The sequence below is a fragment of the Glycine max genome, chromosome 1 (genome assembly GCF_000004515.6).
Source record: "Glycine max cultivar Williams 82 chromosome 1, Glycine_max_v4.0, whole genome shotgun sequence".
In the NCBI taxonomy this organism is placed as follows: domain Eukaryota; kingdom Viridiplantae; phylum Streptophyta; class Magnoliopsida; order Fabales; family Fabaceae; genus Glycine; species Glycine max.
The window spans coordinates 25,750,428-25,771,926 of record NC_016088.4 but is presented as its reverse complement, the minus strand read 5'-3'; the positions used below and the strand labels follow the sequence as shown (position 1 = coordinate 25,771,926).

Sequence of the window (21,499 nt, the reverse complement as noted above, 5' to 3'; positions counted from 1 at the left end):
GTTCAAAAACCATCTCATATTAATTAAAATTCCAAACCCTTGTGAAAAATAACAAATAAGTTATAAGTTATAGTAACAAGTAACAACACATCTTCATAGTAGTTAGTAGTAGTATCATTTTAAAATTGCTTTTTAATTAAACAATTTTTAAATAAATCTTATTTCATTTTAGTAAAATATTTTAAAATAAATCTATTTAATAATTATAATATGAATTAGAAAGTAAAATATACGAAGGAATACGTTCGACAGAATATGTGTAAGTATTCTTAATATTTATAAAATAAATTATTATAGTTTATCGTCTTGTTAGGTTAAATATTTTATTTTATTCATGTTTTTCTTTTAAAAAAACAGGTCTCAAACTACAACGTGTTCTCATTTTTTTTTTAAAATTCAATAATACAAAAATAAAATTAAAATAAATAAAAAATACAAAGTGTTCTCAAAATAAAATTATTTTCAGTTTAAACAATTTAAACATAAATATAGATAATTAAAAAGGAAAAATGAAAACAATTTTAAAAAACAAAAAAAATAAAAGAAATAAAAAACAAAATAAAAAATTAATAAATGATTTCTAAATTGAGTTAAAAAAAGTCTAACTTAGAAGTTGATTACTTAGGAATTGATTTGTAAACTAGGTAAAAAAAACATATTTTAGAAATCAATTTTTTAGAAACAGATTTCTAAAGTCCGTTTTTTTTTATAAATAAAACTGTCATCTTGCATAATGATTTATATTATTTGTGTAAATAAAAATTAAGTTATATTATTTAGATAAATATTTATTTATATTATTTGGGTAAAAAAGTCATGGATGCCAGCAGAATAATTAAACTAATATTTAATGCATGAGTGAAAAACTTTTAATAACATTGTGTCATTTACCAAATTCTCCCTTGTAGGCACAACTGGCACTACAGAAGTCAACACAAACGTCTTTCTGAGTTCCGAGTTCTGAGTTCAGAGTTCAGACACATTTAAATCAAAATGCTCGCGGGAGTGGCACTGAACACAGCACTGCCCAGTGGCCACCCGCCACTGCATTCATCCCACGCCCAAAAATTAATTCGAAAAAAACAAAACAGTGTGCGCTTCTTTCTTAATTCATTTCATTTTGCAGTTATGGTAATCCCTTGAATGCACCCTACGACTTTCCATCTCTGCAATATACTACGATTCTTTCAATTAATTCAATTTCTCGTATAAATTGAAACCTTTACTGTTCAGAAGTTGATGAAAACCTAACATTTTTTGCTTTTTCTGAGAATCAGCGGCGTGATGGCGGCAAAACGGCTTATCGTCGTTGTGGAAAGCACCGCCGCCATGGGACCCTATTGGGAGACCATTCTGAGGGATTATCTCGACAAGATTATCAGGTTCTTTTCTCTTCTCTTCCACTTTTTTTCTATCAATTTTAATACTAGTTTCAATTTTTCCTTTCAATTTTTTTTTATTGACAAATATTAGTTTTGTTAGTAGAGGGATCGAACCCGCAACCTTCCTCTTCTTCCATTCTCCCTTAACCATCCAATCCACCTTATATCTCCATTTTTCCTTTCAAATTAGGGGTTTTCTTTTCCTTTCTTTTTTCTTGTTGGTGTGTTAGGTTCTGATTTTGATTTTGGTGCTTTGCTCAAAGTGTGGTTCGTTTTGGTTGCTTGATTGTTATTGATTCAGAAAAGAAAGATAAAAGAAAAAAAAAGAAATTGGGAATTTTCTTTTGTTTTTGATATTAGTTAAGAAACTTTGATTTTGGTGCTGTGCGCAAACTGGTTCGTTTGGGTTGATTGTTATTGATTTCGAAAAAGAAAAAGAGAAACACAGGTGTTGAAAGGTACATGCCTGTTAATATTTTTTTTAAATAATACAAATAAAGAATATAAAATGTTTATTGATGTGGAAACATTTATAATAAAAAATTAACAAATCCTAATAAATAACACATGTCACAAGCAAGGATGAATGAGTTTGATTAAATAGAAAGATGAACATAGGAAAATTGAAAAGAAAGATGAAAGATCTCTAAATTTACCTGAAAAGTTGTCATTTTTTTGGGAAAAACTGATTTAGCTAATACCTAAGGGATAACTAGTTATACCCCCAAGCCACATTTAATCATCTTAGAGTCATTCTCAAGCTGCTTACATTTAAAAAAAAATAAAAATTGTTGAGTAGCCAGGTGTTGAGAAACTGCTCTAACTCAGATTACACTGAATTCACCAAAAATTCCAAAATCCAAATGATCTTTTTCTGAATGATAGTGCCTGCTCTGCTATGTTAAATAGGTAACAGTGTCTGATCCAGTACAAAAGGGCAGGACGATATATTTATTAGTTCTGTACTTGTAAACATAGTATTTTGAGATTTGGAATTCAGCAGAAGTCTTAGCTTGACAAGCTAGTCTAGTTCCTCATCTGCCTAGGACTTTGATATTCAATAAAAACCATGCATTGGCTATCATGCCTAAAGGTTCCATACTTCCACTTCCATTTTTGTTTATATGCAAATTTCAGTTTTCTCCTGTTGTCGTACTGCTCAAGTTATTTTCGAGGTTACACATTGTCATAGAGGATGCAAAGCACCTGTTTTAACCTACTTTGGTATTTGTACAGGTGTTTTGGTGAAAATGTCTCAACTGTGCAGGTAATATGCATTTTGCTTTGATGAAAATTTCACAATCTTCAGTAAAAATGAGAAAATTATAGTATCTAATGTGTCACTGCACACTTCTGATTTATTAGGTTTATATCTTATTAGGTTAATGTCTTAGTAATTTTGATGGACTTCGGAAAGAAGTATTCTTTCCTGATGGCCTGCCAACAGAAGTAGCTAAGCTTTAAGCCTAAAGTTTCTCTTGATGTGGCAAAATACTATTATATATATTAATATTATTAGTTACTACTTTACTAACTGAAAAAAGGTTTTGCTAGCCCATTGATTGTTTAGAGAGGTCAAAAGTGAATTTGTTGAAATCATACTAGTATGTGTGATATTCTTTCTGTCTTGCTGAATAATATGATTGCATGGTTCATCTATTAAATTTATATTTTCCCCTTTCTTTTGCAGAACTCTTCTTCTAGTGTGGAGTTTGCTTTAGTCTCCTATAATACTCATGGATGTTATTCTGGTATAGTTTTGCTAATTTTCTTTTTTCATGTTACAAGAATCATGGCTGTTTAAAAACTGTTGATTCAGAGTTTTTTTTCTTTCAAAACTTATAGAACTAATGTTGCAGCAATACTCTGCCAGTTCATTTTCCTTTTTATTTACAGCTGGCTTGCATTTCTAATAATTTCATACCTTATGTATTACAAAAAGGAAAAAGGAACAAAGAAAAATCATTTCTAAAAATAAAATTTCAGCAACTCACGGGTGTGAAAAATAAAACAAATAGTTTATATTTATAAAATTTGTGCAATGTGTTTTTTTTTCTTAATTGAAAGTTAAACTAGAAACTTGACGAAGGTTATTACAAGAATGATGTACTGTAAGTTGTGTGTCAATGTAGATCACACCTCATGCTATTTATAATATGGAAAAAGGAATCGATATTGGTTAGAAGATTAATCAATCTCAGATTAACGGTAAATAGAATAATCTAATAATAAATATAATATCAGGAATAATATCAAAGCATAATCTCACACTCCCCCTCAAGTTGGACCAGATGTGTGATATGAACCAAGCTTGTTACAAATGTGGTAAACCTTATAGAAACTAAAGGCGGTTCGAGTCGTGTGGTTGTGCCGGATAAACATGGCTTTGCAGCAGCCAACAAAGGCTCGCAATGACGATGGAGACCAGTGTGATGCTCGTTGGAGATGCGTCACGCGATGTGTGCGTGAACCTCACACGCCAAGGCCCTGCATGGGGTTGCGTGCGGCGGTGTTTTGAGTTGGCTGCGCACATGGAGTCGTGGACGATGTGGTGGCCTTTGGCGATGATGATGGGCATTGTTCACCTGTGAAAAAAAAAAGCGGAAAGGTCCACCAGGGACGCCTTGAGGTAGAGGGAGAGAAGACCAATGTGACGTTGGCCAGAGATGCGTCATGAGTCGTGTGTGTGAACTTCATGCACTAGGGCCTTGCACGGGGTCGCGTACGACAATGTTTTGAGTTGGCTACGCATGTGGACAGCGTGGTGGGTCTTCAGCGATGGATGATAGTGGTCGAAGGTGAGGTTTGACGAAAAGGCATCGGGATGTTTGTCTCACAAGGGCAAAGCAGTCGTGCAGTACTATTCACTGTGAATAGGGACTGCGTGAAAAAGGTAAATAGAGGGAAACCTTAAGGAAAAGAGCTCCATTTGACACAAAACTTCTTAGTTAGGGTCGTTTAGGGTGGGTGACCTCATCATTGGACATGCCGTCATAGTGGAGTGTGGAAGTGTTGTTTGGCACATGAGATGTTGGATGCCAATGCCGTAACCACCGTTTTGTAGATCTGTGGAAGGCAAGTTAGATGATGTGGCCATTGGTTGGAAAGATCATTGGAAAAGGTGAAAATACCACATGAAAGCGGAAACAGATGAAAGAGGGTCATTAGAAGAAGGATAGCGAGCAGGAAGGTCCACTAGGACAGTGGGTCGCTGGATAAGTGACGGCGGCTGGTGGTGGCTGGAAAAGGAGAAAGGGTTGTTGGAATAAGTGTAACGGCTAGAAAGGTCCACTAGGGACAATAGGTCTATTGTCCTTGGCGGGGGATAGTTTTCGATATTCCTCTGTCAAGAATAACCTGTGCTTTGATACCATATATGAAGTATTTGCTGTAAGTTGTGTGTCAATGTAGACCACACCTCATGCTATTCATAATATGGAAAAGGGAATCAGTATTGATTACAAGATCAATTATTGATTAATAGGAAATAGAATATTCTACTAATAAATATAATATCAAGAATCATATCAAAACATAATCTCACAGTTATCTATGCCCCATTTATTGAGAATATAATCTCTTGGATTATGGTGCTTGAATTCTGCCTGGCTTTACACTGACAAAATTATATGCAATATAATCTCTTGGTTAGTCTACTGAATATGTTTACTTAGTTCATCATCATTGGATGCAGATTGTCTTGTGCAACGGACTGGCTGGACTAGAGACCCAGATGTTTTCTTCCTGTGGCTATCATCTATACCCTTTAGCGGTGGCGGTTTTAATGATGCAGTGATTGCTGAAGGGCTTGCTGAAGCTCTGATGGTATGCATACTGTCTACATTTAGTTTCCTGTTTGCTTGTATTCTTTCAATGTTCATTTCATATTTATATCCAATCATGATCATTTCTTTATGTTGTTTCCTTTTACTTCTTTACTCTCTCTCACTACACAAATTCACATGTGTATGAGTGTTTTGCTTTCTTATTCTGATTATTGGATTTATTTATTTTGATCAAAATATTCTTATGTAATAGATTGAATAGTGCGGGCTAACATTTGGGGGATATAGGACAAGGTCTGGTTCACAGTGAGAGTTATGGTACTTAGAAAATTTCCCATGTTTAACTATTGGAACTTTGATGTGCATACACATCTCTGATGGAGCACTGAATGTTGAGAGTGAGACTGAGCAAGGCATGGATCACTTATTGGGCTCCAAACAGGACAAGCCCAAGATTTGGAAGGTGTATACCTGTAGGAAAGCGAAGGGGGTAGAGAGTGAGTTAGTTAGAAGCTAACCTGGCAGGTTGTTGTGCCACGCAGCGTGCTATAGGGTGTGTGAAAGAATAGCGGAAGGCAGTTAGTCAATTTCTGGGTAATTTTGGACAGAGAATTTGTTCTGAGGAGCTCGGCTCTGGTGTTTTCCCTCTTGAATGAGCTCAGGCTCTCTTTTAATTTCCATAAATAATACATTCTGTTTTCTGAGGTTTCATTAATTATTAGAAGTGCATATATATCTCAATAGTAATAGTTTAGTGCATGAAAAAACTCTAGGAAACGGGAGAGAATGAGAGCGAAAGAGAGAGAGCGATACACCGGTGAGACAAACGATGGGTGGGTGAGAGTGAGAACCAGAAAGGAGAGGAATGAGAGTGTGAGAGTGAGAGAGAAGGGGGACCCAGGTCTGAATATCATCGAAAATGGGAAAGGGAGGCCGACAGAGCTATGTGGGGGTCAACTGGAGGGACCATCACAATATTTCTTCGTTCTATTTCACTCATTTCCCCGAAGACGCAACGGAGGGCGACCTGTGGCAGCACTTAAAAAAGGTGGGAGATGTAAGAGAGATTTTCATATCCAAGAAGAGAAATAGAAATGGCAGGAGATATGGCTTCGCGAGATTTAAGGGAGTGGATGATGTGAATCAGCTGGAGAGGCGTCTGGACAATATTGTGTTGGGAGGATTAAAACTATATGTTAACATTCCAAAATACGACAGAGCTGCACATGGATGGAGACAACCAGAGAATAGAGTCCCACCACTCACTAGACAACAGACTCAGGAAAGGAGAGGAGGATACTAGACAAAGAAATACCAAGAGGTTCCGGACCTTAAGCGTGAAACATTTGCGGACGTTGTTGCGAGGAGAAATCCAAGAATGGCCCAGCAGATTCCACCAACAGGTGCGAAATATGTAAACCATAGTTCCAGTTCGGAAGTGCACCTTGACATACCGCTATCAGGGAGAAAATGGCTGCAGGACGCATGGGTGGGGAGACTAAAAAATCTCACCATGTTTGATAGACTTGAGGAAGACATGCTATGGGATTTTGGACTGAACACAATGCCGAAATATATTGGGGACGACATGGTTATGATCCTTGGACTTACAGAAGAAAAGGCCAGACAAATGATGGAGAGGGAGGAAGAGGGGAGGGATGTCCTGTTTTGTTCGCTAGAAAGATGGAACCCGATAGTGAGAGCAGGTTATAGACTCACATGGGTGCAGGTGTGGGGAATACCTCTAATGGCTTTGGACTCGCAACAGATGACGAAGATAGTGGCGGGAATTGGAAAAGCGGTGGATGTCGACGATGATGTTGAGGAATTGAGGAAAATGGATAGGGCTAGGATCCTGGTAAAGACACCATGGCCGGCGTTGATTCAACACACAGTAAAAGTTCATATCCAAGGGGAAGTTTTCACGGTAAGAGTAATAGAAGAAAACGGGGCATACTCCACTACTTGTCGATGTCGGGGGGGGGGGGGGGGGCGGAGTACAGCTCATCGGAGGATATCTTGTTGGAGGAAAGCGAAATGGTTGCGCCGTGGGTGACGGGGGAGACAGAGGAGATGGCGATTTGGGAAGAGATGATGGAGAAGACGATGGGGCGAAGAATGCCGCCGGAACTGACGACGGCGTTGGAGAAGGAGCATTATTACAGTGCATCGGAACCGGTGTCGGTAAGATCATTATCCATTGGGTGCAACCAAATCCATGACCCAGTGGATAAGATTGTGGACCAAGGGCTCAAGATGCACGACCAGACCCAGGATAACAGAGAAGGTGACGGAGCAGCCAAACACCAAATCGTGGAGCTAGTGGCGGTCAGCGAAGGCGGAGAAAAACTAGGTGTGCTTGCTACGGCGGAGACGCTGATGGAGGAGGCTATCCACGGCACGGCAGAAGTGGAACCTGTCCCGCTTTTACCCGCTGGTCGAGATTCGGGAAACGAACCAGAGGATAATTGCATGGATCGTAATGATCGTGCTAAGGACCGCTACAAGGTCAGCGCTGACAGGGATGGCGCAACCAAACCCCAAAACGCAACCTACGAAGGGGACAGCATAGGAGTGGAGGAGCCAGAGTTGGGCGATTTAGGGAAAGAAAGCCCTTACGGGATTTGAACCCCTGCAAGGAAGTGAGAGAAGAAGCATGAAGAAGGAAAGGTGGGTACAGAGGAGACCGTTGAAGCTTTTGAAAAAGGTGAGCCTCAAATAAAAGGGGCAGTGGCACGTGACATGGAGGTGGGAGAAATAAGTGGGCTGGGTTTTACTACCTACACCCCCAACACATTAGTAACCCAGCAGGAGATTATTAATTCAACAGCCCAAGGAAACAAGACAAATTCCTTCAGTGTGTATTTGTGAAAAAGAAGCTGCAAAAAGAAAATATACAATATTTGCTCACAGAACCATACGGAGGTAAATGAGGAAGAGCAAATAGCTACAACTCGACAGGATAGAAAAATAGATACGCACATGCAGATAAGTGACCAAGAGCAAGAAGGCCAGCACTTTTAAGGTGAAAAATCATCACAACAGGGAGCAGACCAGGACATAAATTATATTCAGGAGGCCGGAAAACTATGGGAGATGACAAAAGAGTTAGGAGTGTCATATCAGAATGGGCAGGAGAACCACATGCAGCAATTAGTATACATGAAAGAAAGGGACATGACAGAGCCACAAAGATTGGGAGGAAGGAAACTTTGTCAATGAATATCATCACATACAATGTAAGAGATTTAGGGAGGGGGGTAAAGTGGCCGGCAATTAGAAGGATGATCATCAAGCAAAAGATAGATATGTTGTGCCTTCAGGAAACCAAAAAGGAGGTGGTTGAGAGATCTATGTGTCAATCTTTATGGGGGGAATCTGAGGTTAGGTGGGGTGACCAGCCTGCAGTTAACACGGCTAGTGGTATTTTGTGCCTATGGAGCGACAAGACTTTCAAACTTGAGAGGAAGATAATTGGGACTGGTTTTCGTATTCTTGGTTGGGAAGTGGATTCAAGAGGCTCAAACAGTGAATATTATAAGCATCTACTCACCATGTGACATTCAAAGTAAGCGAGTATTATGGGAGTCTATCAAACAACTGAAATCTCAGAGCCCAGGTGGATTATGGTGCATTTTGGGAGATTTCAACAGTATTAGAAATTCTTTAGAGAGATTTGGTGCGTGCCTCAGGAGCTTGTAGGATTGTGGGTCTAGAGAATTCAACGCATGGATTGAAGATCTGGAGGTTGAGGAAGCGCCATGGGTGGACAGCAAGTATACATGGGTAAAACCTAATGGATCAGCAAGGAGCAAGTTGGATAGATTCTTCATATCTCCATAATGGCTTTCCAGATGGCCTGGATCAACTCTACACAATGGAGAGGAATTTCTCTGACCATTGTCCGGTACTACTTCGATCTAAAAGTATTGATTGGGGCCCTAAGCCTTTCAGAATCATGGATTGCTGGTTAAATGACACCTCGTTCAAGAAAGCTGTTGAGGAGAGCTGGACATCCAACCAGCAGAGTGGGTGGGGAGGTTATGTTCTAAAAGAAAAAATAAAAGCCCTCAAGAACAGACTTAAGGTGTGGAATAGAGAACAATTTGGGGATACTTTTAACAAATACATGAAGATTCAAGAAGATTTGAATAAGATGGAAGAGGTTACAGTTGACAGACAGTTATCTTATCTGGAGGTGATGACCAGGAAGCAGCTTCAGGAGGATTTATGGGTGGCGGCTCGATCACATGAGTCGTTACTAAGACAGAAGGCAAGATCTAGATGGATCAAAGAAGTCGACTGCAATTCTAGATACTTCCATCTCATGATCAATGCTAGTAGAAGAAATAATTGCCTGAAAGGGTTGTTGATTGATGGGACATGGTCGGAGGAGCCGGCAACAGTCAAAGAGGCAGTGAAGGTGTTCTTTGAGCAACGGTTTCAAGAGAATGTGATTGACAGACCTACTTTGGATGGATTATGTTTCCAGACCATAGATAATCACCAAAATGAGACGTTGGTGCAGCGTTTTCAGGAGGAGGAGGTAAAAAGGGCTGTATGGGAATGTGGGAGTGATAAGAGTCCGGGACCAGATGGATTAACCTTCAAATTCATCAAACAATTCTGGCATATCATCAAGCCCGATGTCCTGCGCTTCTTGAATGAATTCTATGTCAATGAAATTTTTTCAAAGGGCTTGAATGCATCTTTCATAGCCTTGATACCCAAGGTACCGGATCCCCAAATACTGAGCGACTACCGACTTATCTCATTGATAGGATGCACATATAAGATAGTTGCGAAGATACTGGCTAATAGATTGAAGAATGTTATGCCTTTTATTATACATGAAAGGCAATCAACATTTTTAGAAGGAAGACACATGTTACATAGCGTATTGATTGCAAACGAGGTCGTTGATGAGGCCAAAAGGTACCAAAAACCGTGCTTGGTATTCAAAGTGGATTATGAGAAGGCGTATGATTCTGTGTCTTGGGGATTTCTAATTTATATGTTGAAAAGAATGGGTTTCTGCTCCTAATGGATTCAGTGGGTGGAGGGGTGTCTAAAATCAGCATCTGTTTCAGTCCTCGTGAATGGTAGCCCTTCAGCACAATTCAAGCCTCAGAGAGGGCTCAGACAAGGAGACCCATTATCACCTTTCCTCTTTAATATAGTGGCAGAGGCACTCTATGGCATTATGTCACAAGCGCTCCAGAAGGGTTTGTTCAGGGGCTTCTTAGTTGGTAAAAACAAGGTGGAGGTTAGTCTGCTCCAGTATGCGGATGACACAATCTTCTTTGGGGAGGCATCAATGGAGAATGTGAGAGCAATTAAAGCAATATTGAGGGCTTTCGAGTTAGTGTCGGACCTCAAAATTAACTTTGCTAAGAGTGGCTTTGGTGCTTTTGGGGTGTCGGATTCATGGAAAAATGAGGCAGCTGATTACCTCAATTGTAGCATGTTGACATTCCCTTTCACATACCTTGGTGTTCCTATTGGAGCAAATCCGAGATCATATCAGACATGGGTCCTTATCATATCTAAGTGTGAGAGAAAGTTAGCGAAATGGAAGCAAAGACACTTGTCTTTTGGGGGGAGAGTGACTCTTATAAAGTCAGTGCTAACGTCCATTCCTATTTACTTTTTCTCTTTTTTCAGGGTACTCGATAAGGTCGTGGATAAGTTAGTCAGAATTCAAAGAAGGTTTCTATGGGGAGGGGATCAGGAGCAACACAAAATAGCTTGGGTCAAATGGGAAACTGTATGCTTGCAAAAGGAAGATGGGGGACTGGGAGTCAAAGATATTAACTTATTCAATTCATCACTGCTGGGCAAGTGGAAGTGGAACTTGTTTCATAGTCAAGGGGAGTTGTGGGCTAGGGTATTAGAATCGAAGTATGTTGGATGGAGGGGTTTAAGCGAAATAACTAGAGGAAGGGCGAATCGGTATGGTGGAGGGATCTAAAGCTAGTGCTTAATCAATCGCATCATGGAGCGATAATGAAGAATAAAACAGCATGGAGGGTTGGTTGTGGGGATAAGTTCAAATTTTGGGAGGATGCATGGATGGGGGAGAGGAGCCATTACTTGCAAGATTCCCTAGGTTGTATAGCATTTCTACTCAGCAACACCAAAGTATACAGCATATGGGGCCATCAAAGATGCAGGTTGGGAATGGGACTTTAGGTGGAGAAGACCACTGTTTGATAGCGAAGTAGATTTGGCGGTGTCATTCTTATCAGATGTTACAAGCCACCCAATTCAGCCACACAAAACTGATCAATGGGTGTGAAAGGCAGACCCGGGTGGGCAGTACACGGCTAAATCAGCCTACTATGTGTTTCGGGGGGAAATAGTTGAACAGCAACAAGATGGAGCGTTTGAGGAGCTGTGAAAGATCAAGCTTCCGTCGAAAATTGTTATATTTGCATGGAGACTAATAAGAGATAGACTACCAACTAGAGTAAACTTGCGGAGGCGACAGATTCAGCTTGGAGATTCACGATGTCCATTCTGCGGAGTTGAGGAGGAGAGTGCAGGTCACCTATTCTTCTTGTGCAGAAAGATCATTCCAATATGGTGGGAATCTTTATCTTGGGTGAACTTGTCGGGTGCTTTCCTAAACCATCCAAGGCACCACTTTCTTCAACATATTTATGGAGTGACAGAGGGAATGAGGTCTAATAGATGGAAATGGTGGTGGATGACACTGACATGGACCATTTGGAAGCACAGGAATACTATTATCTTCTCAAATGGCTCATTCAATGCCAACGGAATCCTAGATGATGCAATTTTCTTACTATGGACGTGGCTCACAAATTTGGAGAAGGATTTTAATACACACTATAATTACTGGTCTTCCAACATCAGAGCAGGGTTCCTAAATAGAATAGGATAGAATATTAGTGCAGATTTCTGTATAACCTATATGTTCTTTCAGATTGGTTCAAACTGTGTTGGGGCCAAATCTGGACTGCTACTTGTATTGTCGGTACCTCTGGTACTCAATTAATATATAATATTATGTTTGCTGATAAAAAAAAATAGTTTAGTGCATGAAAAAAGAATTTAACTACAAAATAATTCAAGTGTTTGAGCTAAATAATGGTGGATCACTGTGGTAGTTATACTGCTGTGCAGTTTTAGTGGCAGATGTATGTTTGAACTGAATTTAAGTTAACGAAAATGATCTTATAAAGCAAGTTCAGGAGCTGAGTTGGAATGCTCACAATTTTCATTATAGTTGAACCACAGTTATTAGTAGTGCACTTTCACAGTGATATCACAGTGTAGTGGCTGTCAGCCCCTACAAAAATTGATTCGTGCTGCATTTTCCCTTCGCTTTCACCATTGTATCCCCGAAATCTTGGTGCTATAAAGCTTCTATATTGAGGGGTTTAAACCTTTTTTGGCCCTTGAAACCATGCCATTTTGGCAGTTTCTTAAAGGCAATCTTGACATTTTCCATTCCTTTATCAGAACATAACCCTAACCCAATTGTTCTTCCACACTTCTCATCTTTTCTATTTGAGAATCGAGACCCACTTTGTGACTAACACCTTTGTTGAAAGTGTGTGTAGTTTGGTGTATAGTAGCTATCATAGTTCAGCTTTAATCAGAGGACAGCTGTGTGTGTCATTGTGAACAGCTGTCCCTCTCTCTCTCTTTGTACTCTATATACATGTGTCTATTTGAAAAGCAATAGATGAGATGAGTGTGTGAGATTTTTCACACAAAATTCAAATTTCAACTTGGCATCAGAGCGGGTTCTCCGGCCACTGTTCGTCGCCGCTGTCTAATTTTCCGGCGAAACCAGGGTTGGGTGCACCTTGAGGAGCGCGACCCAACCCTGCAAGTCGCGTGGCCAGAAGGTCATCCACGCGCCACCACAATCGCGCATCATTTCCGGCGCGTGAAGGCCACGCACCGCCTTCCTACTGTCGGAATCTCGCCAGACCAACTCCAGTAGCTTCATCGGCCAGTCTTGAGTATGGTTCAACCCTTGGTTTTCGGTTTTGACCACTTGGAACGTGTCAGCCTCGCGTTTCCTCTTTTTTCTCTATTAGTGTTTCGTCTTTTTGACCAGAAATGGCTGCTTCCGGCCCTGTGGAACCTCCACTATCACTAATGCAAAACTCAACTGGAAAAACTACCTATCTTGGTCAGCTTCAGTGGAGTTGTGATTTCTTGGCCAAGGACATCATGACCACTTGGAAAAGGGAGTTAGTGCTGTCCCAAACGACAAGAAAGCTGAGTGGGAAAAACTTGATTTTCAATTGTGTGCTGTGTTATGAGAATCTGTGGAGCCGAATGTTTTGGAAATCCTTAGATCATTCAAAACATGTTGCTCCTGTTGGAAGAAGGCCCAAGAGATATTTGCAAACGACATTCAAAGCCTCTTTGATGCAACCCAGAAAGTTGCTGCTCTCAAACAAACCAACCATGATATGATTGCACACGTAGGTAAAGCTCGAGCGGCAGTGGAAGAGCTGAAGAGGTTTCTTGTGGTTGATTCGTTGGAGGAAGTAAATAGGAAACTGAACAAGTTTTATATGGTTCTGATTTTGAGAAGTCTACATTCAGATTTTGATCATGTGTGTGATCAAGTTCTTGCTGGTGATCAAGTTCCGTCAATGGACTTCTTCATTACTAGACTTCTTCGTGTGCCCCAGGTGTTGAAAGATGAAAACTTAGCTGAAGTCGTGGAAACATCAGCCATGGATGCACCTCGTGGAAGAAAAGGAGGTCGCAACAATAGAGGAGGCCGTAGTGGAAGGAGTGGACATCCTTAATGCACCTATTGCAAGGGGATGGATCACACATAAGAAAATTGTTACTCCTTACATGACTTTCCTGATAAAGTAGCCCATGTCTCTAAAGCTGAAAAATCAGAGTCTAAGTTCTCTGATGAGGAGTACCAAGAATATTTGCGGCTCAAATCTGAAAATTCCAGCAACCAAGCACAATCTTTCTCTGTACCATGTATCTCAACAGCATGTATTTCTCAATCTATGGAAGGTCCTAGTCCTTGGATACTTGATCCAGGTGCCTTTGATCATATCTCTGGTAACAAATCATCCTTTTCATCCATGTCTTTTCCAAAAACTCCTCACTTTGTTACTGTAGCTAATGGGTTCAAAGTTGCATATCAAGGAATTGGTCAAGTTTCTTTGTCTTCTTCATTAAAGTTGAACTCTGTGTTATTTATTCCTCATTCTCCCTATAACCTAATTTCTTTAAGTCAGTTGACTCGTTCGTTTAATTGTTCAGTAACCTTTAATGCTAATTCTTTTGTTATTCAGGAACATGGTATGGGTCGTCTGATTGGAGAAGGACGTGAATCACGAGGACTTTATTACTTAGAATCCAACTTTCCTGTGTCCTGTTTTGCAACTTCAGAACTCAAGCTTTTGCATCGTCTGGGTCATCCAAGTCTACCCAAGTTGAAAATGATGGTTCCTAGTCTTAAGAATCTTCAAGTCTTAGAATGTGAGTCTTGTCAACTAGAAAAACATGTTAGATCATCATTTCCCAAAACTACACAAAGATGTAACTCGACTTTCTCTATCATTCATTCTGATATTTGGGGACCAAGTCGTGTTACATCTTTTGATTTTTGACATTTTGTAACATTTATTGATGAATTCTCCAAATGTACTTGGGTTTATCTAATGAAGGACAAATATGAACTTTTGCCTATATTCATGTCTTTCTTTAATGAAATTAAGAACCAATTTGGAAAAATCATTAAAATTTTCAGAAGTGATAATGCTAAAGAATATTTTTCTCATGATTTATCCTCATTTTTATCCTCAAAAGGTATTTTACATTAGTCCACATGTCCTCATAGATCACAACAAAATGACATAGCAGAGAGAAAGAATCGTCATCTCCTTGAAACTGCATATTCCCTGATGTTCCTACACACCATTGAGGAGATGGAGTTCTTACTGCCTGTTTCCTAATAAACAAAATGCCTTCTTCTCTTGAAAACCAAATCCCTCACTCCATTATTTTTCCTCATGATCCATTATATCATGTTTCTCCTAGAGTATTTGGTTGTACTTGTTTTGTTCATGATCTCTCTCCTGGTTTAGACAAACTCTCTGCTAAGGCCATCAAATGTGTTTTTTTGGGTTATTCTCGTCTTCAAAAGGGTTACAAATGTTATTCTCCAACCACAATACGATACTATATGTCTGCTGATGTAACTTTTTTTGAGGACAAACCCTTCTTCTCACCCTCCTTGGACTATCCTTCTTCTCTCCAGCAAGTCCTCCCAGTTCCATATCCTTGTCCACTAGGTAATTCCAGTCAAAATGTTAGTGGAATCCCATCTCTTCCACCAAGTTCAGCTGAAGTTGCTCCTCCACCTCTTATTACATATCAACGTAGGACATGGCAAGTTGGTTCTACAGTGCCTGAGTCTTCTCTTCGTGATTCTCATCCTCCTCCAACAGATCCTCAAACCATGAATCCTTCTTCCTCTACTTCTTCTCATCACTCTGATTTAGATTGACCTATTGCCATCAGGAAAGGTACTCGATCTACTCGTAATCCTCATCCTATTTATAATTTCTTGAGTTATCATCGGTTATCTCCTTCATATTTTTCTTTTGTTTTCTCGTTGTCTTCTCTTACTGTTCCTACCAATATTCATGAGGCACTTGATCATTCTGGATGACAACAGACCATGATTGATGAAATGCAGACTCTTGAACAAAATGGTACTTGGGAACTTGTTCCTCTTCCTCTTGACAAGAAAACTGTTGGCTGCAGGTGGGTCTATACTATTAAGATTGGGCCTAATGGTGAGGCTGATCGGCTTAAGGCTCGGTTAGTAGCTAAAGGATGCACTCAAATTTATGGCCTTGATTATTGTGATACTTTTTCTCATGTAGCTAAAATCACTACTGTTCGTTTGTTTCTTGCTATGGTTGCCATGCGTCGCTGGCCCCTCCATCAACTTGACATTAAAAATGTCTTCCTTCATGGTGATCTTGAGGAGGAAATTTATATGGAGCAACCCCCTGGATTTGTTGTTCAGGGGAAGTATGGTCTTGTGTGCAAGCTACACCGGTCTCTCTATGGGTTGAAGCAATCTCCTTGAGCTTGGTTTGATAAATTTAGTCATATTGTCCAACTTTTTGGGCTGAAACGAAGTGAAGTAGATCATTTTGTTTTTTATTGTCATACATCTCCTGGAAAGTGTGTTTATCTAATGGTCTATGTTGATGATATAGTGATTCCAGGAAATGATGCTACTAAGATTGTCCAGCTAAAAGAGCACTTGTTCGGTCATTTCCAGACCAAAGACCTGGGATATTTGAAGTACTTCCTTGGTATTGAGGAGGCTGAATCAGAAGATGGTGTTGTAATCTTACTGAGGAAGTATGCTTTTGATATTCTGGAGGAAACAGGCATGCAAAATTGTAGACCTGTTGATAGTCCTATGGATCCTAATCTGAAGCTCATGGCAGATCAAAGTGAAATCTACCCTGATCCTGAGATATAGGAGACTTGTGGAAAAACTCATCTATCTCACCATTACAAGACCGGATATTTCCTTTGTTGTTGGGGTGGTTAGCCAATTTATGCAAAATCCTCATGTTGATCATTGGAATGCCGTTATGCGTATTCTCAGATATGTAAAGAGAGCTCCAGAACAAGGATTGTTGTATGAAGACAAGGGTAACACTCAAGTCTCTGCGTATTGTGATGTGGATTGGGCTGGTTGTCCTATGGATAGGAGATTTACCTCAGGATATTGTGTTTTCATTGGGGGAAATATTATCTCTTGGAAAAGCAAGAAGCAAACTGTTGTTGCTCGATCCAATGCAGAGGCTGAATATCGATCTATGGCTATGGTTACATGTGAACTTTTTTTTTTTTAGAAGGCATAAAATATATAATATTATTAATAAGAACATTAGTGATTTCGAACTTAATGATTTGGATAGAAGTATGGTACTTGATAGAACATTATGGCGGAAGTTGATTCATGTAGCCGACCCCACCTAGTGGGATAAGGCGTTGTTGTTGTTGTTGTATTAATAAGAACATTAGTACCAGAAGTACTAAAGTGAAATTTACAACAGCAGCTATGCTGCCAGCCTCCCAAAAAACAAAATAAACCCATCACAAGTCCCCACCAACATCAAAGCACCCATGTTAACCAAAGGCCTCCATAAGGTTGGAAGACCAATGGTTAAAAGGAATATTAAAATCTTTATCCCTAGCTTTGTACCAGGACCAAGCTAAGAATAAGGCATCATCCATCACTTTGGAAGATACAAAAGGAATACCCTGAAAAATCAGTAAGTTCCTATGCTTCCAAATAGCAAAAGTTAAGGCAATCCACCACCCACACCATCTAGAGTGGTTTCTCCCTACAACAAAGCCTTCACAAAATAAACTGAAATGACTTGCTGGAGAAGTAGGGAATGCTCCAATAGCCTGAATCCATCTCAAGGTTTCCCACCACAGGCCAATAGTTTGAGTGCAATGAAAGAAAAGATGACCTGCCTCCTCCTGCTCCTCATGGCAAAGAGGGCAAATAGATTCCTGCAGACCCACGTTTCTTCTTTGAAGATTAGCTCTAGTAGGGAGCCTATCCTTGATAAGCCTCCAAGTGAAAATGGCAGCCTTTGGGGGAATTTTTAATTTCCAAATAAGCTGAAAGTTCCTCCCATCTGAGGCAGATGTATTTTGATTTGATAGGAGTCTATAAGCTGACCTAGTAGAGTATATCCCAGTAGGATCAGCTTTCCACAGTAAGGTATCTTTCAAGTGACACTAGATAGGATAAGCACTAATCTCTTCCATGAAAGCCACAGCTACTCCCTCCTCATGTTCGAATAAGTGTCTCCTCCATTTCAAATCCCATCTCCAAATGTTCTGGTAGAAGCTACCCATGGTTGAAATAAGATCATTTTGCTGCTTACTAATGGTGAAGAGCTGAGAGTATTTATGTTCCAAGCTGCAGCCTTCTCCCAGCCAATTGTCTTTCCAAAATCGAATTTTATCCCCACAACCTGCCTTCCAAGCCAGATTTTGATGAATAATCTTGAAGTTATTGTGCTGATATAGCTTCCTGAGGTCCCTCCACCAATGAGAATCCCAACAATGGACTCTGCCATTCTGCAAGACTGGCCATCCCCCATACTTGGAATTTATAACCCTGACCTAGAACTGGTTCTGCTTAGAATGTAAATCCCAAATCCATCTTCCCATGAGAGCAGCATTAAATTTGGGCAGATTTTTGATTCCCAAATGAACTTATGTGGATTAAGCAATTCCTCCAGGAGTTGAGATTCTGTGAAGTGGTGCAAATGAAGTTATATTATGATAAACAGGCAGCTCTTCACATTGCCTCAAATCCAGTCTTTCATGAGCGGATTAAGCACATAGAGATTGATTGTCATTTCATTAGAGAGAAATTATTGTCCAAGGAGATTACCACTGAGTTTATTAATTCTAATGATCAGCCAGCAAATATTTTGACTAAGTCCTTAAGGGGAACTAGGATTCAATCTATATGTTCCAAGCTTGGTGCATATGATTTGTATACTCCGGCTTGAGGGGTAGTGTTGAAAGTGTGTGTAGTTTGGTGTATAGTAGCTATCATAGTTCCGCTTTAATCAGCGGACAGCTGTGTGTGTCATTGTGAACAGCTGTCCCTCTCTCTCTCTTTGTACTCTATATATATGTGTCTATTTGAAAAGCAATAGATGAGATGAGTGTGTGAGATTTTTCGCACAAAATTCAAATTTCAACTACCTTCTACTATGTGCAGCCAGAGTCACCCATTCTGTTATGTGCATAGAGTAGTACATACAGAGTTTTCTGTTTTGTGTGAAAAACAGAGCAACGTGCACTCTATTTTAAGTTATGATATTCAGAATCTTATCATTTTGTTATTACTTTTCTTTGGGTTAGGTGCATTCTATTTGGCCCCTCACCTCAAAGCATTCGAACTTAGAAGCCCCTACTCCGACACTTTTTTACCCCCCTCCTCTTGTTTTTGTCGTTATTGAGGATTTTCATATCATCTAATCTAACCCTTTGTGCTTCTATCTCTTTCTTTCTCTTAAAATTCTTTTTGATCCAGAAACACTGCAGCAAAGCCATTCAATGTCTTTTTCTGTTAGAGAAGAAAAATTCCTTATGAACTATAATAAATGTAAAACGTTTAACATTCTTAATTGGTATTTCCATTTGGACTGAATCTTTGTTCTTTGAGGCTACATTTTTCCTGAATCTGTGCTTTTCTTTTCCATTTCTGGATAGTCTAGTCTATTCGGTGGATGTATTCATTTCTTTTAATGCCTTTCTGTTGCTAATCATAATTAGTGTACTAATAACTGGATCTCCATACACTTATTTTGGATATTTTTTGATAGCTTCAATGCATTTTTGTGAGTGTAAAGTCTTTAGCAATTTCAGTGTGATAAGTCCTTCATAGTTCATATTCTATAATAGATTTTTCTAAATTGAAGTACATAATTTAAAACTTTTATTTAGAAAATTTATGGGCATCTCTTTGCCCTCAAAGATAGTTTTTGATCCTCACACTCAATGTTGGAATGCTTAGATGTTCCCAAATTCTCAAAGTGGAGACCCTAATCAGCAGAATGTGGAAATCCATCAGCATTGTATCCTTGTTGCAGCAAGTAATCCTTATCCGTTGCGGACACCAATTTGTGTTCCACAACTGCAGAACCTAGAGCAGAGTGAAACCATTGAATCATTCCCAGGGAACTGTTTGTATGATGCTGAAGCTGTAGCTAAAGCATTTCCTCAGGTATTTTGTTTTATCTATCTATATTTATTTATTTTTAATGGAACTCTGTTTTCGTTTGCTGTCAACTTAGTCTATGCATGTTCACTTTGATTTATGTATGTGATCTTCTGCTTGCAGTTTTCTATTTCTCTGTCAGTCATATGCCCGAAACAACTGCCCAAAATTAAAGCCATCTACAATGCAGTAAGGATGGCTTATCACTCTTCTACTAAAATTTTAACGTCTTTATATGTTTACTTCTAATATGATGGCAAACAAAATGTGTTATGTACCTGCTGTCTAAAATTAAGTAATGGTGCGTTTGATTCAACATTAAAAGGATTGAGAGAGGAAAAGAGAGAGAGAGGTTTGAGATTGAGAAACTGATATTTTCAACCCAAGTCACAACTGATTACTGTTACAGATTATATAGATGATCTGACAACTAACAACCTAACTGTCAACTAACCTAAGTTAGTTGACAGATGTTACAAAGCAATTAGACACTAACTAACTAGACTCTCAACAGATAACAGTCTAACTACTAACTGCAGTGGTTAGAATATCAGTTAACTAACAGAAAGCAAAAAAGAAAGCACTGCGAGTAATGAATACTCCCCCGCAAGCACATGAGGGGTAGGAAGAATGTCTTACAACCACTCTGATCTTGGTCCTGAATGAAAGAAAAGAAGAGGGAGGGAGAGCCTTGGTGAGAATATCAGCCAGTTGATCCATGGCAGGTACATGAACCACATTTAGTTGTTTAGTGAGGACTTTCTCTCTGACAAAAAACAGATCCAGCTCCATATGATTGGTTCTTGAGTGAAGAACATGATTATGAGCTAATGAAACAGTGCTGGTGTGGTCACAGAATAATAGGTGTAGTGTGAGCTACTTGGAGTTCAGAAAGAAGAGACTGAATCCAAGTAACCTCTGCTGCAATAAGGGCCATGCTTCTATACTCTGCCTCAGTACTAGATCTTGCAACAACTAATAGCTTCTTAGACCACCAAGAGATGAGATTAGGTCCAAGAAAAATGGCAGCTCCAGAAGAAAAGCTCCTATCATCTGGATCAGAGGCCCAATCCACATCATAATAGGCATGAAGGGAAAAGGGATGCCTAAGAGAAATAGACTGAAAATGAAGACCCCAAGAAACTGTACCCTTAAGATACCTTAGAGTCCTTTTTACAGCCAACCAGTGTTGCTCAGAGGGTTTAGACATGAACTGACAAACCTTGTTGACAGAGAAACTGATCTCTGGTCTTGTAATAGTAGCATACTGTAAAGCATCAACAATGGACCTATACAAGGTAGGATCAAGTCTTCAAAGCCAAATTTGGTCAATTTACAGCCCCCAACCATAGGAGAAGAGATAGGATTTGATTCATCCATTTTAGTTTTTGCCAGGAGATCTCTGATGTATTTTGATTGCGGTGGGGAGGAAGGAGGAGAAACAGAAGGTGAAATCGATGTGGAAGCCATGAGCAGCAAAAAAGAATCAACCTAAGCTCTGATACCATAAAAGGATAGAGAGAATT

General features: G+C 39.5%; 1 protein-coding gene across 7 annotated transcripts in view; it reads left to right on the top strand.

Moving 5' to 3' along the window:
* Positions 1-920: 920 nt before the first annotated feature.
* The window catches only part of LOC100789451 (mediator of RNA polymerase II transcription subunit 25), a 35,311-nt gene continuing 14,732 nt past the window's right edge, over positions 921-21,499 (top strand). For 6 of the 7 annotated variants that reach the window (XM_041017729.1, XM_041017727.1, XM_041017725.1 and 3 more), the window contains exons 1-7: positions 921-1,131; positions 1,278-1,382; positions 2,619-2,649; positions 3,073-3,133; positions 5,077-5,207; positions 19,770-19,979; positions 20,097-20,162. In XM_041017729.1, coding sequence (XP_040873663.1) covers positions 1,285-1,382; positions 2,619-2,649; positions 3,073-3,133; positions 5,077-5,207; positions 19,770-19,979; positions 20,097-20,162 — 597 coding nt within the window. In that variant the 5' untranslated portion in view covers positions 921-1,131; positions 1,278-1,284. The remainder of the gene's footprint in view (positions 1,132-1,277; positions 1,383-2,618; positions 2,650-3,072; positions 3,134-5,076; positions 5,208-19,769; positions 19,980-20,096; positions 20,163-21,499) is intronic. The other variant, XM_041017722.1, reaches the window with a different exon arrangement.